General features: G+C 52.0%; 1 protein-coding gene across 2 annotated transcripts in view; it reads right to left on the bottom strand.

Annotated features, from left to right (window-relative positions):
* Positions 1-7542: 7542 nt before the first annotated feature.
* CHRM1 (cholinergic receptor muscarinic 1) overlaps positions 7543-13505 on the bottom strand; it is a 14230-nt gene continuing 8267 nt past the window's right edge. For both annotated transcript variants that reach the window (XM_017503807.2, XM_017503806.2), the window contains one exon: positions 7543-10047. In XM_017503807.2, the coding sequence (XP_017359296.1) occupies positions 8587-9969 (1383 nt within the window). In that variant the 5' untranslated portion in view covers positions 9970-10047 and the 3' untranslated portion in view covers positions 7543-8586. The remainder of the gene's footprint in view (positions 10048-13505) is intronic.

Below are 13505 nucleotides of genomic sequence, written 5' to 3'. Positions count from 1 at the left end.
AAGACTCCGTCTCAAAAAAAAAAAAGACACACAGACAGATGATGAGGGGAGAAGCCGTGTGGTGATTGAGGCAGAGACTGAAGTGTGGCATCTGTAAGATGAGGAATGACTGGGGCTAGCAGAAGTGGAAGAGGCAAGGAAAGAGTCTTCCCTACAGGTTTCAGAAGGGACAATGGCTGATCCAAAACCTTGGTTTTAGAATTCTAGCCTCCAGAATTGTGAGACAATGGTTTCTGTTGTAAGCCACCCAGTCTGTGGTGCTTTGTTATGGCGGCCCTAGGAAACTAATCCCTGTACCTTATCTCCTTTAATCCTTTCAAGTACTCTCAGTCCAGGGGATTTCAAACTCCTAGTACCATATTCCACCATTAGAAATAGTTTACATAATGATCTGGTGCATGCAAACATGTATCTCTTTTCTGTTTCTAAACTGAAACAAAAGTTTCAAAAAGTGCTACTTACCCTCATTCTGTGTCACACCCGGGTATTTTCAAATCTATTTTAAACAAGTTCATTAAAAAAAAAAAAAGCTGATCATGACTCTGATTTCATGACTCACTAATGGGGTCACAACTCACATTTTGAAAGACTCTTAGAATGTGAGCTTCTCCAGGGCAGAGACTATGTTCTGTTTACCTCTATGTTCCCTGCTCCACCAGTCTCTGAAGTAGAGTCAGAGCCTGGCAGATATTTATCTGAACTGAACTCCCCATCAGGAAAGTACAGCAGCTCTATTTTCCCAGTAAGGAAATGAAGGTTCCTAGAGGTTAAGGCAGTTGAACAAAGTCACCCAGCTTCTGAGCAGAGGAGCTAGTGTTGAGATGAAACCTTGATTTGGCTCTGGATTTGGACAGCCCTGGTTGTCCTGGTCCTGCCATTACCAAAGTGGTTCCAAGCAAGCACCTCCACTCCTCTCCCCTCTCTAAGTATTGGATCCCTTGAAGCATTGCCTCAGCAGAGGTCTCTCTCCAGGTAACCAGAGGAGAAGACCATGGTAGATGTGGTGGAATGGCACTGGGGGTGAGGCGATGTCAGAAATCGCCATGAAAAGATGCTGTCCATCTTTTCCAGGACCTTGGAGCTGGCCCTGTGCACAAAAGCCCTCCAGGATGGGGCCGGGTGCAGTGGCTCACACCTATAATCTTAGCACTTTGGGAGCCTGAGGTAGGCGGATCACCTGAGGCCAGGAGTTCGAGACTAGCCTGGCCAACGTGGTGAAACACTGTCACTTTTAAAAATACAAAAATTAGCCAGGTGTGGTGGGGAGCATCTATAATCACAGCTACTCGGGAGGCTGAGGCAGGTGAATCGCTTGAATCTGGGAAGTGGAGGTTGCTGTGAGCCGAGATCATACCACTGCACTCCAGCCTGGGTGACAAGAGTAAGGCTTCGTCTCAAAAAAAAAAAAAAAAGCCCTCCAGGATGGGTCTTCAGGGAGGACTGCTGGAGGAGGGGTGGGCTCTTGTGGGTCTGTCTCTGCTTTAACTGCCATTTGCATACCTTTCCCCGTGTGTCCCACGTGTCCCCTCCCTCTACTGCCTGGGCCCTTCCTTCCAGCCTCTCCGCTGGGCCTTTTCTGTCCTGTGTTCTGCCAGTGCCTCTGCGTCTGAGCCTCTTCTCCAACCATCTCCTCCACCAACTGGCTTCAACTGAAATCTGCCGTCCCCTGAGAACACCCTGCAACCCTCTCAGGTGGGGGCGGTTTTTCCTTTCTGGATTTTGAAGGAAGCATAGGAGTTTCCCAGGTGAAGTAGGAAAAGACTATTCCAAGCAGAGGAAGTAAAAGGAGCAAAGCCATCAAGAAGTAAGCTGAGGGCCTGTGTAAGGACCAGGAGAATTCCAGAGGCTGGGACCAAGGTCTGTGTGTGTGTGTAGGGGGTGGGTCACAGAAGAGGCTGAATAAGTAAGTTGGGCTGAATGGCAAGGGTTTTGAAGGCTAAGGCGTTTGCATTTTTATTTTAAGCGATTGGCTAGCTGTAAGCAAGGAGTTGAAAGCATCAGATCTGTGTTTTGGCAAAATCACTTTGGCTACAGCATGTAGAGCTTGGACAATGGATGGAAGTGGAACCAGTTAAGGCAGGGGTTGGTCAACTATGTCTGCTGGGCCTGTTTTTGTACCAATCATTAGCTAAGAATGGATTTTGCATTTTTTTTTTTTTTTTAGAGATGGGTTTCACCATGTTGGCCAGGATGGTCTCCATCTCCTGACCTCATGATCTGCCCGCCTCAGCTTCCCAAAGTGCTGGGACTATAGGCGTGAGCCACCTTGCCTGGCCTTTTTTTTTTTTTTTTCTTTTTTTTTGAGACAGAGTTTTGCTCTTGTTGCCCAGGCTGGAGTGCAATGGCATGACCTCGGCTCACCGCAACTTCTGCCTCCTCAAGCGATCTTCCTGTCTCAGCCTCCTGTAGCTGGGATTACAGGCATGTGCCACTACACCTGGCTAATTTTGTATTTTTAGTAGAGACAGTGTTTCTCCACGTTGGTCAGGCTGGTCTCAAACTCCTGATCTCAGGTGATCCACCCACCTTGGCCTCCCAAAGTGCTGGGATTACAGGCATGAGCCACCGTGCCTGGCAGATTTTGGATTTTTAAAAGGCTGAAAAAAAAACAAAGATAGTATTTGTGACACAAGAAAAATTTTATGAAATTCAAATCAGTGATATTCAAAGAAAATATTTTTGGAACAGAGCCATGCTCGTTTACGTTTATATTGTCTATGGCTGCTTTTGACTGCAACAACAGAGTTGAATAGTGTGACAGAGACTGTGTAATATTGGAATACCTGCATAATATTCATGATTTTGTCTCCTGTTCTGCAGAGTCTAAAACTAAAAATATTTGCTGTCTGGCCCTTTAGAGAAAAACTTTGCTAATCCGTGAATTAAGGGAATGTTTTAGCATTTCAGGCAAGAAGCCTGTGCTACTTTAGAGGCAGTGGGGCTGCAGAAAACTACTGGATGAAATTTGGGAACTACTCGGAGACAGGCTGAGTACAGGGAGTAAAAGGGAGAAGGAGTCTGGGATGCCTCCCAGCTTGCTGGTTTGAGCAACTGTGTGAATGGTGGTGCTAGCCAGGGCAGGAATATCAAGAGAGAAAGTGCAACTCAGGGGCAGGGGAAGGACAGGGGCTGTCAGTGAAGGGGGAGAACTGTTTTCAGGCCCATTTTGTGTGATAGTCTGATTTGTGGGGTTATACAATGTGTGTGTGTGACTAAAGATGCAACAATAGCGATGTTGGAAGCAATAACCTCAAGCCCCTTAGAGCCTGAGGCTGGTGTGGGTCACTTGGGCATTCAAAAGACTTTTGTGCTCTGGTCGGGCGCGGTGGCTCACGCCTATAATCCCAGCACTTTGGGAGGCTGAGGCGGGTGGATCATGAGGTCAAGAGATCAAGACCATCCTGGTCAACATGGTGAAACCCTGTCTCTACTAAAAATACAAAAAAATTAGCTGGGCATAGTGGCGCGCACCTGTAGTCCCAGCTACTCGGGAGGCTGAGGCAGGAGAGTTGCCTGAACCCAGGAGGCGGAGGTTGCGGTGAGCCGAGATCGCGCCATTGCACTCCAGCCTGGGTAATAAGAGCAATACTCCATCTCAAAAACAAAAAACAAAAACAAACAAACAAAAAAAAGGGTTTTGTGCTCTAAAGGTGAGCATGTACCTGTCTAAATTTCCAGTTGGGTCAGCATGAGTCCTGTGAAATCCTAGCCAGTGTCCTAAGAATGAAACCAAGGATTCCTAAGGCCTGGGGCCATGGAGGATTAGGAGAAGATGGAGCTGTTCCTAGATGCCAAGCCTCCTACCTTCTATGCTCTTGTTGGTGAATTTGGTATGCTGGCCAGAGAGGTAGGGCCTGTCTCTGCAAGTTTATAGTAGTATCCAAGGAAGCTGATCCTTCTGGGGTCTGATGTACCTGCCAAGACTTGGAGGCAGGGACTGGCGTGGCCAAAACCACCTACTCCGTTATGTCCTGTGGTCTTGTCATCTGAGAAGCAGGCCCAGGCAGGTTCCAAGAGCAGCTTTTTTTCTTTTTTGGCAGAGCTATTCCTGTGATTGCCAGAAGATGGCGCTAAAGCAACACGGTGGGAGTGGCAGGTGGCGCAGGAGGAGAGGATCCTGACCTCTCCAGGCTGGAGAAAGGGTTGGTAGCAGCAGGAGAGAAGATAGCATTACAAAGCCACCTCATTCTTTGCCTATTTCCAGCTCAGGCAGTAGTAGCCCTTGTTTCTGGGGCGAAGGACTCCCTCAGAATGGGGGAGCGGTGCAGTGTGTTGGGGGGACAGTTGCCATGTCCAGCCACCCTCTCTCTTTGGGGTTATCCCATTTCCCTGATTCTCTGGCAGCTGGATCTGCAGGACTCTTGCTTCAGAGGCCTGAGGGCACAGACTGCATCTCTGGGAAGCCTTCCTGGAATGCACACCCTCTCCCGCCAAGATTTGTTCCCCCAAACTCCTTTAACCAAGCCATGATAGGGTTTAAGTTTCTTCTCCCTGGGTTGGGGGAGGCGTAGGGTCAGAGCTGGGTCTGAAACTAATCCTGGTTTCTGGAATTTACCGGTGAGCAGCCCTATCCCGTGGAAACACTGGCCGTAGAGCCATTGAGGGGATCTCCCTACACTGTCTCATACTCATAACTCTTCTGTAAAGGGCTTGTTCCCCTTCCAGAGATGAAGACACTGAGACATGCCTAAGGTTGTTCAGTGAGCTACATGGCAGGTCACACCTGCACCTGGGACAAGGGACAGGTGTGAACTGCTAGCCCCATTTCTGATGTGAATACCAGATTTGACCCCCTCCGCCTCCGGCCTTCAGGTTAATCTGACCCCAGGGTTCCTATTCTTCCAGCACTGCTCAGCTTTCCCAGTCCCTCTGCCTCCCAGGACCTCAGTTTCAACGCCTTCAATACTGGCCAGGGCACGTAACCTTAAAAGGGCCTTAGGGCTGTGAGGGAGCAGTGGTAAGGGAGAGGCCCTCTAGGGTCTCGAGCTGACAACCCAGTAAGCTGTGCTGGTGGGAAGGGAATATGGGATTTGTATCCTAGAGTCATTCTCACAGTGCTGTAGCTCCTGGCTAGCCTGTCCTGTTTACATCTTCAATGGATACCAGTTTTCATCGTGTTGGAAGCTTTCTTCCAAAGGCTTCTGGGAGTCTGATCAGCTGCAAGTGGGCTGAATCTCCACTTCCCCCTCTGCAAGGGTTTAGGTCCACCTAGGACCTCATCCCTCTAGGGTAACGATTCCCAAACTTTAGCCTGCATTGGAACACCTGGAGGGCTTGTTAAAAACTGGTGGCGAGGGCCGGGCGAGGTGGCTCATGCCTGTAATCCCAGCATTTTGGGAGGCCGAGGTGGGTGGATCACACGAGATCAAGAGATCGAGACCATCCTGGTCAACATGGTGAAACCCTGTCTCTACTAAAAATACAAAAAATTAGCTGGGCATGGTGGCGTGTGCCTGTAATCCCGGCTATTCGGGAGGCTGAGGCAGGAGAATTGCCTGAACCCAGGAGGTGGAGGTTGCGGTGAGCCGAGATCGCGCCATTGCACTCCAGCCTGGGTAAAAAGAGCGAAACTCCGTCTCAAAAACAAAATAAAACAAAACAAAACAAAACAAACAAACAAACAAAAAAAAACGGTGGCAAGTGACTGGGTGCAGTGGTACACGCCCGTAATCCCTGAACTTTGGGAGGCTGAGGCAGGTGGATGACATGAGATCGGGAGTTTGAGACCAGCCTGACCAACATGGAGAAACCTCATCTCTACTAAAAATACAAAATTAGCTGGGCATGGTGGTGGCGCATGCCTGTAATCCCAGCTACTCAGGAGGCTGAGGCAGGAGAATCACTTGAATCCAGGAGGCAGAGGTTGCCGTGAGCCGAGATCTCGCTATTGCACTCTTGTTGCTTTGGGCAACAAGATCAAAACTCTGTCTCAAAAGAAAATGTGGCAGCCGGGCATGGTGGCTTACGCCTGTAATCCCAGCACTTTGGGAGGCCAAGGTGGGCAGATCTCCTGAGGTCAGGAGTTTGAGACCAGCCTGAAAAACATGGAGAAACCCCATTTCTACTAAAAACACAAAAGTAGCTGGGCGTGGTGGTGCGTGCCTGTAATCCCAGCTACTCAAGAGGCTGAGGCAGGAGAATCGCTTGAACCCAGGAGGTGGAGGTTGTGGTAAGCTGAGATTGTGCCATTGCACTCCAGCCTGGGCAACAAGAGTGAAACTCCGTCTCAAAAAATAAATAATAAATAAATAAATAGGTGGTGAGTTCCACAGAGTTTCTGATTTAGGAAATCAAGGATGACCCTGATAATTCTCACATGTAACAAGTTCCCAGGTGATACTGATGCTCCTGTCAGAACACTGTGAACTGAAAGATTCACTCAGCAGGTCTGTATTATCTGAACCCTGCACATTTGCACATTTCAAAGAAAGGTTCGGCCTTGCCTGGCTCCTGCAAGATAACACTAAACCCTTGGAATAGCCTGCCTGGTAAGAGTGTTTTACTTACCTTTGGGCCTTGGGCCACACCAGAGAGTCTATGCCAACAGGGGGATTTATGGGGGAGGCCTTGGGCCTCATGGTATCAGTCTGACCTCTGGAAGAGCTGGAGACTAAGTAAGTCTCCAGCCACGTGGGTAGTCAGCCATGCTTACGTGACCAACTTCCAGTAGGAACACTGGACACCGAAGCTCTGGTGAGCTGTCTTAGTTGGCCTTGGCAGAACTTCATTTATGTTGTCAGACATCATTGCTTGGAAGATGGGTGCTGTCTGCATAACTCCACTGGGAGAGGACAGCTGCAAGTGTGCATCTGGCCTCTCCTGGACTCTGCTCAAGGCACCTTTTGCTGTGGCTGTTTTATACTCTGTATTCTTTCCCTGTAATAAACTGTGAGGATAGTAGCTTTGCTGAGTTCTGTGCATCATTCTAGCAAATCACTGAATCCAGTGACGGTCTTGGAAACTACTATTCTAGGCTACGGGATTAACCTCTCTAGAATTCCTTTGCGTGAGGCTTTGGGGACCCTTCACCAATGAAGTGATTTATAACCTGACCTGGGTCATCCTGATGGAGTGTTTTGGCCTAAATGCTTTAGGCCTCTCATCTGCACAATCCAGAGGTCAGGAGGCTATGAATTGCCTGGAAGTCTGGGTGTTGCTTTGTGGGGTAACCCTGAACAATCCTCCTGGATCTCTGGGCCTTATCTCCTCATGCGTGAGTGAGGGTTTGGAAGAGTTCTGTTCTCCCTGGGTATGGCAGGGCCAACAGCGAATATGCAGGGGTGTAGGCAGGGGTGGTTGATTTCCCTCGGCTGCCTCACTTCCAGAGGCAGGTCTGCCTTTTATAGCCCCACTCTCCTGAGCCAGGGACTCCATGGTGCTGGGGTCCCCATGCTTTGGTAGATCCAACCATGCAGTGCTGTCCCTCCTGGAACCACTTTCAGGGCCAAGGCCCACATTCCAAAGTACTTAGGCCCTCCCTGCCCCATCCAGCCCTGGCCTGAGACCAAGGCCTTGAGCCAACACAGGGAGGAAGGCCCCTTAGTGCCCGCTGGTTATGTGGTTTTATTCACAGACTCAGCACTTGCTGAGGATGAAAGGAAAGAACATTTGGGGCCAGGCTAGGCCTGGAGATCCGAGTGGCTGGGAGGCCATGCATGGGTTGGATTGGGGAGCTCACTGGAGAGAACCTGCTGGCTGGGCCAGGCCTGTGTGGGGCAGGGCCGGAGCAGGCAGCATGCGGGAGGCCTGGCTAGGTCTGCAGGGAGCAGGTCTGTCCAGGTGGCGGCTGTGAACCAGGAGGGAGGGACTGAGGCTTCTCTAGGGCAGGGGGTATGGACAGCAGGCACACTTGACTCCCATTCCCAGGGAAATGATATCGTAGGACAGTCAGGACACCTGGCTCCTGGTCCTGCTGCCTTGGGACTTGATGTGTGACTAGCCAGGCTGGTCCTCCAGTGTCATTGTCCTGCTGATGCTTGGATATTTGCCTTGGAGGTGACCCACCTAGGGACCCTCTGGGGACATCTGTAGGGGGCCTGGACAATCCTGGAGCGTATGCCTAGGGCCCAGCTGGGCGGGCTCTGCCTATGAAGCGAGCGGATCCCCCATCCGGGCTCCCCAGTCCCGTGTTGTCAAGCTTTTCTCCCAGCGGTCGGGTCAGTTCCCAGCTGTGTCCCCCAGGGGGCGCCATCTCACACTGCAATGTGAGCCGCCCCTGGGCCAAGGAATACTGTAAGGTTAAGCCCTCTTTCTCCTGGCCCGCCCTGCTGGCTCCTGACTTCCTGCCTAAAGGCAAACAAGGAGTCCAAAGCCCGGATCCTCCTCCCGGGCCTTCTTCCTGGTGAAGAGCCCATTCCTACCCAGCAGGGAACAGAAAAACCAGTTCCCCAGGTTTCCCTCCCTGCCTGGGAATAGCAAAGTCTGGAAAGTTGGCAGGGGCTCTCTGGGCTGCCCAGGAAGGTGACCCAGGGGCTTGGGAGGCCAGGTGAGGCCTGAGCGGGGCTCTGGGGCTGAGGATGCAGCCCCTGCCCGCTTCCCTCCAGCCTCTCCCGGGGACTGGGATGGAGGGATGCAGGACAGGGATCATCAGCATTGGCGGGAGGGGGTGCGGTGCACGGAGCCAGGGCGCTTGGGGATCTTGCGCCAGCGTCTCTTGTCCCAGCGGCAAAGCAGCAGCAGGCGAAAGGTGTCCCGGAAGGCTTTGTTGCAGAGTGCGTAGCACATGGGGTTGACGGTGCTGTTGACGTAGCACAGCCAGTAGCCCAGCTCCCACAGGGTCTCAGGAACACAGTCCTTGCAGAAGGTGGACACCAGCACCATGATGTTGTACGGTGTCCAGGTGAGGATGAAGGCCAGGAGGATGGCACTCAGGGTCCGAGCCGCCTTCTTCTCCTTGACCAGCGAGAAGGTCTTCCGCTTGGCCAGCTGCTCCTTCCCTCGGGGCTTCTGGCCCTTGCCGGCTCGATCACGCCCTTTCTTGGTCGGCCTCTTGACTGTATTTGGGGAGCTCCGTGGGGGCTGCTTGGTGGGGGCCTGCGCCTCGGGGTCCACCATGGGCATCTTGATCACCACTTCGGAGCCAGGCTCCTCTCCCTCTGAGGATGTGAGGGACTCCATGGAGCCTTCATCCTCTTCCTCTTCTTCCTTCCAGCTGTAGGCCTGCAGCAGCCTGGGGGCCCTGCAGCAGCGACAGCAGCGGCCTGGAGGAGTCTCTGGGGAGCCCTCGGCTCCTGGCTGAGACCTCTCTGAGCTGCTGCTGCTGCCACCCCCTTTGCCTGGCGTCTCAGAGCCCTGAAGGGCTGCCAGCTCCCGTGCTCGGTTCTCTGTCTCCCGGTAGATGCGCCAGTAGAGCGTGCACATGACTGTGACCGGGAGGTAGAAGGCGGCCATGGCTGTGCCAAAGGTGATGATGGGCTGGGAGAGGAACTGGATGTAGCACTGCCCCGCTGTCACTGTCCGCTCCCCGACCAGGTACTGCCAGAAGAGGATTGCTGGGGCCCAGAGGACAAAGGAAACCAGCCAGGCCAGGCCGATCATCAGAGCTGCCCTGCGGGGTGTGCGCTTGGCGCGGTAGCTCAGGGGCCGAGTCACGGAGAAGTAGCGGTCAAAGCTGATGAGCAGCAGATTCATCACGGAGGCGTTGCTGGCCACATAGTCCAGGGCCAGCCAGAGGTCACAGGCTAGCGTGCCCAGAGCCCAGTGGCCCATGAGCAGGTATGTGGTGTAGAGGTTCATGGAGAAGGTACCAATGATGAGGTCAGCGCAGGCCAGGCTCAGCAGGAAGTAGTTATTGACTGTCTTGAGCTCCGTGTTGACCTTGAAGGAGATGAGTACCAGCAGGTTGCCTGTCACCGTGGCCAGTGACAGGAGGCCCGTGGTGATCCCAATGAAGGCCACTTGCCAGGGACCCTTTCCTGGTGCCAGGACGGTGATGTTGGGGCTGACAGCAGGTGGGGCTGAGGTGTTCATGGTGGCTAGGTGGGGCTGGGGTTGGGGAGCCCCTTCCTCCAGGCAGGCTACAAGGCTTCCTCAGAGGAAAGTCATCACCTGAAAAGAGAGGACATGGGCTTTGGTTGGGCCACTGGACATTTCTTTTCTTTTCTTTTTTGTGACAGTCTTGTTCTTGTTGCCCAGGCTGGAGTGCAAGGGCATGATCTTGGCTCACCACAACCTCTACCTCCTGAGTTCAAGTGATTCTCCTGCCTCAGCCTCCGGGGTAGCTAGGATTATAGGCGCCTGCCACCATGCCTGACTAATTTTGTATTTTTTTTTTAAGTAGGGACAAGGTTTCTCCATGTTGATCAGGTTGGTCTTGAACTCCCAACGTCAGGTGATCCGCCCGCCTTGGCCTCCCAAAGTGCTGGGATTACAGGTGTGAGCCACCATGCCTGGCCAACATTTCTGATCGCCCTTATTGGACGATGCTAGGGATATAATTCCTACTCTTGCAGAGCTTCAGACCAGATAGTGTCACCCTCCCTAACTGGTGCTCACTCAGACGCTCATTTATCATGCACAGTCGCAGCCATCAGTGGATTTGCCAGCAGTGTGGAGTGGCTTTGGGATCCAGGGACTAGAATCTTCATTCCAGTTTTACCATTCAGACTCTGGGCCTCAATTTTCTCACTGGGAAATTACTACAAATTCCTGCCTTACATAACTCGGGTGGCAGGAGTTGGGAGACTCACTTTGTACACAGTCCTGCCAAATTCTCAAAGCATTTCACTCAACTTTATTAAAGCTCTCACTGAGTAGCCACTGCGTGCCAAACACAGTGCTAAACACCTAAACGAATTACCTAATTTCACTGTCTACATCTCTAGGAGGAAGGTCTCTTATTATGCCCATCTCACTGTGAGGCGACTGTGGCTCTGAGCAGCTGCAAGGCTTGACCACGGTGGCACAGTAAGTATGAGAAGAACCCGCAAGAACAGAGATAAGAACTTGCAAGAACAGAAACGTGTCCAAAAAGAGGAAAAAAAGAAAAGAACCCATTCTCACTCTCCCTGGTTATGTGGTGCTCCAGTGGGATTCTCCTAAGGAGAGATGGGAAGAAAGGGAGCTCCTGAGAAGATCAACAGAAAGAGGGCTGGATGCCGTGGCTCACGCCTATAATCCCAGCACTTTGGGAGGCTGAGGCAGGCAGATCACGAGGTCAGGAGTTCGAGACCAGCCTCGCCAACATGGTGAAACCCTGTCTCGGCTAAAAATACAAAAAATCAGCCTGGTGTGGTGGCGCTTGCCTGTAGTCCTAGTTACTCTTGGGAGGCTGAGGCAGGAGAATTGTTTGAACCTGGGAGGAGGAGGTTGCAGTGAGCTGAGATTGCATCACAGCCTGGGTGACAGAGCAAGCCTCCCTCTCAAAAAACAAACAAACAAAACACCAGAAAGAGATGGGAACAGAAGGGCCCTGGGCTATGTGCATGTGTGTATTTTCAATGCACATTTTTCTATGCATGTGGGTTTACATATGTGTGTAGGGGGTGGTATTTGGCGCTGAATTGAATCATCTATGAGGGCAGCGGGGAAAGTCATGCTGGACTTAGACACTCACTTGGTGGTAAGAAGGTCTGGGGCAAAAGCAGGAAGCAAGAATGAGAGCCTCAGCTCCCAGCTCAGTGGGGGTCTGGACCCATATGGGGCGTGGGAGGCTTCCCTCCCTCTCCCGGCTCTGTTCCTGGGCCCTAGCTGAGTGGGGGTAAGCAAGGGGAATGGGAAGATCCTCCAGACTTTTCTTGGATCTGGAATCTGATCCAGGCACTAGGGCTGGGTAAAGAGAAAGGTCAGGGCCCTTCACAAACTAACCTGCTGGCTGGGCAGGAGGCCCCCACAGCCACAGTGAAGCCAGATGCAAGGGTGAGGGTCCAGGCAGCTCAGCCAGGGGCTTGCTGCCATGGGATTTGGTGGGTCCCTTCCTGTCCTGGGCCTCAGGTGTCCATCTGTCCATTGAAGAGATTGAGGGTCCCCTGACCCTCAGCTGTGGCCTTCAGGGGCTATATTGTCGGGAAATTTCCAAGGGAGAGGTGTCAGGCAAGGGCCCACAGAGCCCTGGTGTTCCTTGGGCACCTGGCCTGTGACAGACTGCTGTGGTAGGAAGCCTGGGTGGTGTGTGGCTGAGGGCATCTCCACAGCTTGCCATGAACCCTCAGTGTGTGCAAGTCACTTTCAATGTGGCAAGTTCAGTGGGGGACAAAATAAGCAAGGACTGTGGCTGGCAGTGCGTGCTTGTGTGTCTGGGACAGTTTGCACATGAGGGGGCATGTGCCACCTGGACTCCGGAGCCAGACGGTCTGGATTTGAATCCAGGACATCCTGTTCACTGGGTGTGTGATGATTGCTAGTGATGTAACTTCTATATGCCTAAGTTTCCTCAACTGAAAAATGGGATAGGCTGGGCGCAGTGGCTCATGCGTGTAATCTCAGCGATTTGGGAGGCTGAGGCGGATGGATCACCTGAGATCCAGAGTTTGAGACCAGCCTGGCTAACATGGTGAAACCCCGTTTCTACTAAAAATACAAAATATCAGCTTGGGCACAGTGGCTATCTCCTGTAATCCCAGCACTTTGGGAGGCCAAGGTGGGTGGATCACGACGTCAGGAGTTCGGGACCATCCTGACCAACATGGAGAAATCCCATCTCTACTAAAATTATGAAAATTAGCCGGGTGTGGTGACTCATGCCTGTAATCCCAGCTACTCGGGGAGGCAGAGGTTGCAGTGAGCCAAGATCGCACCATTGCTCTCCAGCCTGGGCAAAAGCAAAATACCGTCTCAAAAAAAAAAAAAATAATAATAATTAGCTGGGTGTGGTGGTGTGTGCTGTAATCCCAGCTAATGGGGAAGCTGAGGGAGAAGTGCATGAATTCAGGAGGCAGAGGTTTCGGTGAGCTGAGATTGCACCATTGCATGCCAGGCTGGGCAACAAGAGTTAAACTGCGTCTCAAAATAGAAAAAAAAAAAAAAAGAAAAGAAAAATGGAATAATACCCATTAGCAAGACCATCACCTCTTTTCAGGTGATAAGCTCAGTAGGGGTCTGGACCCAGACCCAGAGGGAGGCTTCCCTCCCTCCCTCTCCTGCCTCCCCTCCCTCTCCCAGCTCTGTTCTTGGGCCCCAGGAACAAGAGGTTAAATGAATTAATGCATGTGAAGTGATTAGAATGGCCCCTGGCACATGGTAAACAGCAGGTGCCCTTTAACTCTCAGGACGTGTAGCGATGATGGTACTAGGCTACCTAGAATGTCCACTTCTTGGATTTCAAATCTCTGATACTATGAAAATAGCAGGCCGGGCGCGGTGGCTCACGCCTGTAATCCCAGCACTTTGGGAGGCCGAGGCGGGTGGATCACGTGGTCAAGAGATCGAGACCATCCTGGTCAACATGGTGAAACCCCGCCTCTACTAAAAATACAAAACATTAGCTGGGCATGGTGGCGCGTGCCTGTAATCCCAGCTACTCAGGAGGCTGAGGCAGGAGAATTGCCTGAACCCAGGAGGTGGAGGTT

This window comes from Cebus imitator, unplaced genomic scaffold (assembly GCF_001604975.1).
Source record: "Cebus imitator isolate Cc_AM_T3 unplaced genomic scaffold, Cebus_imitator-1.0 Scaffold316, whole genome shotgun sequence".
Classification (NCBI taxonomy): domain Eukaryota; kingdom Metazoa; phylum Chordata; class Mammalia; order Primates; family Cebidae; genus Cebus; species Cebus imitator.
The sequence above is the reverse complement of the archived record's forward strand: the minus strand, read 5'-3'. Positions and strand labels throughout refer to the sequence as shown.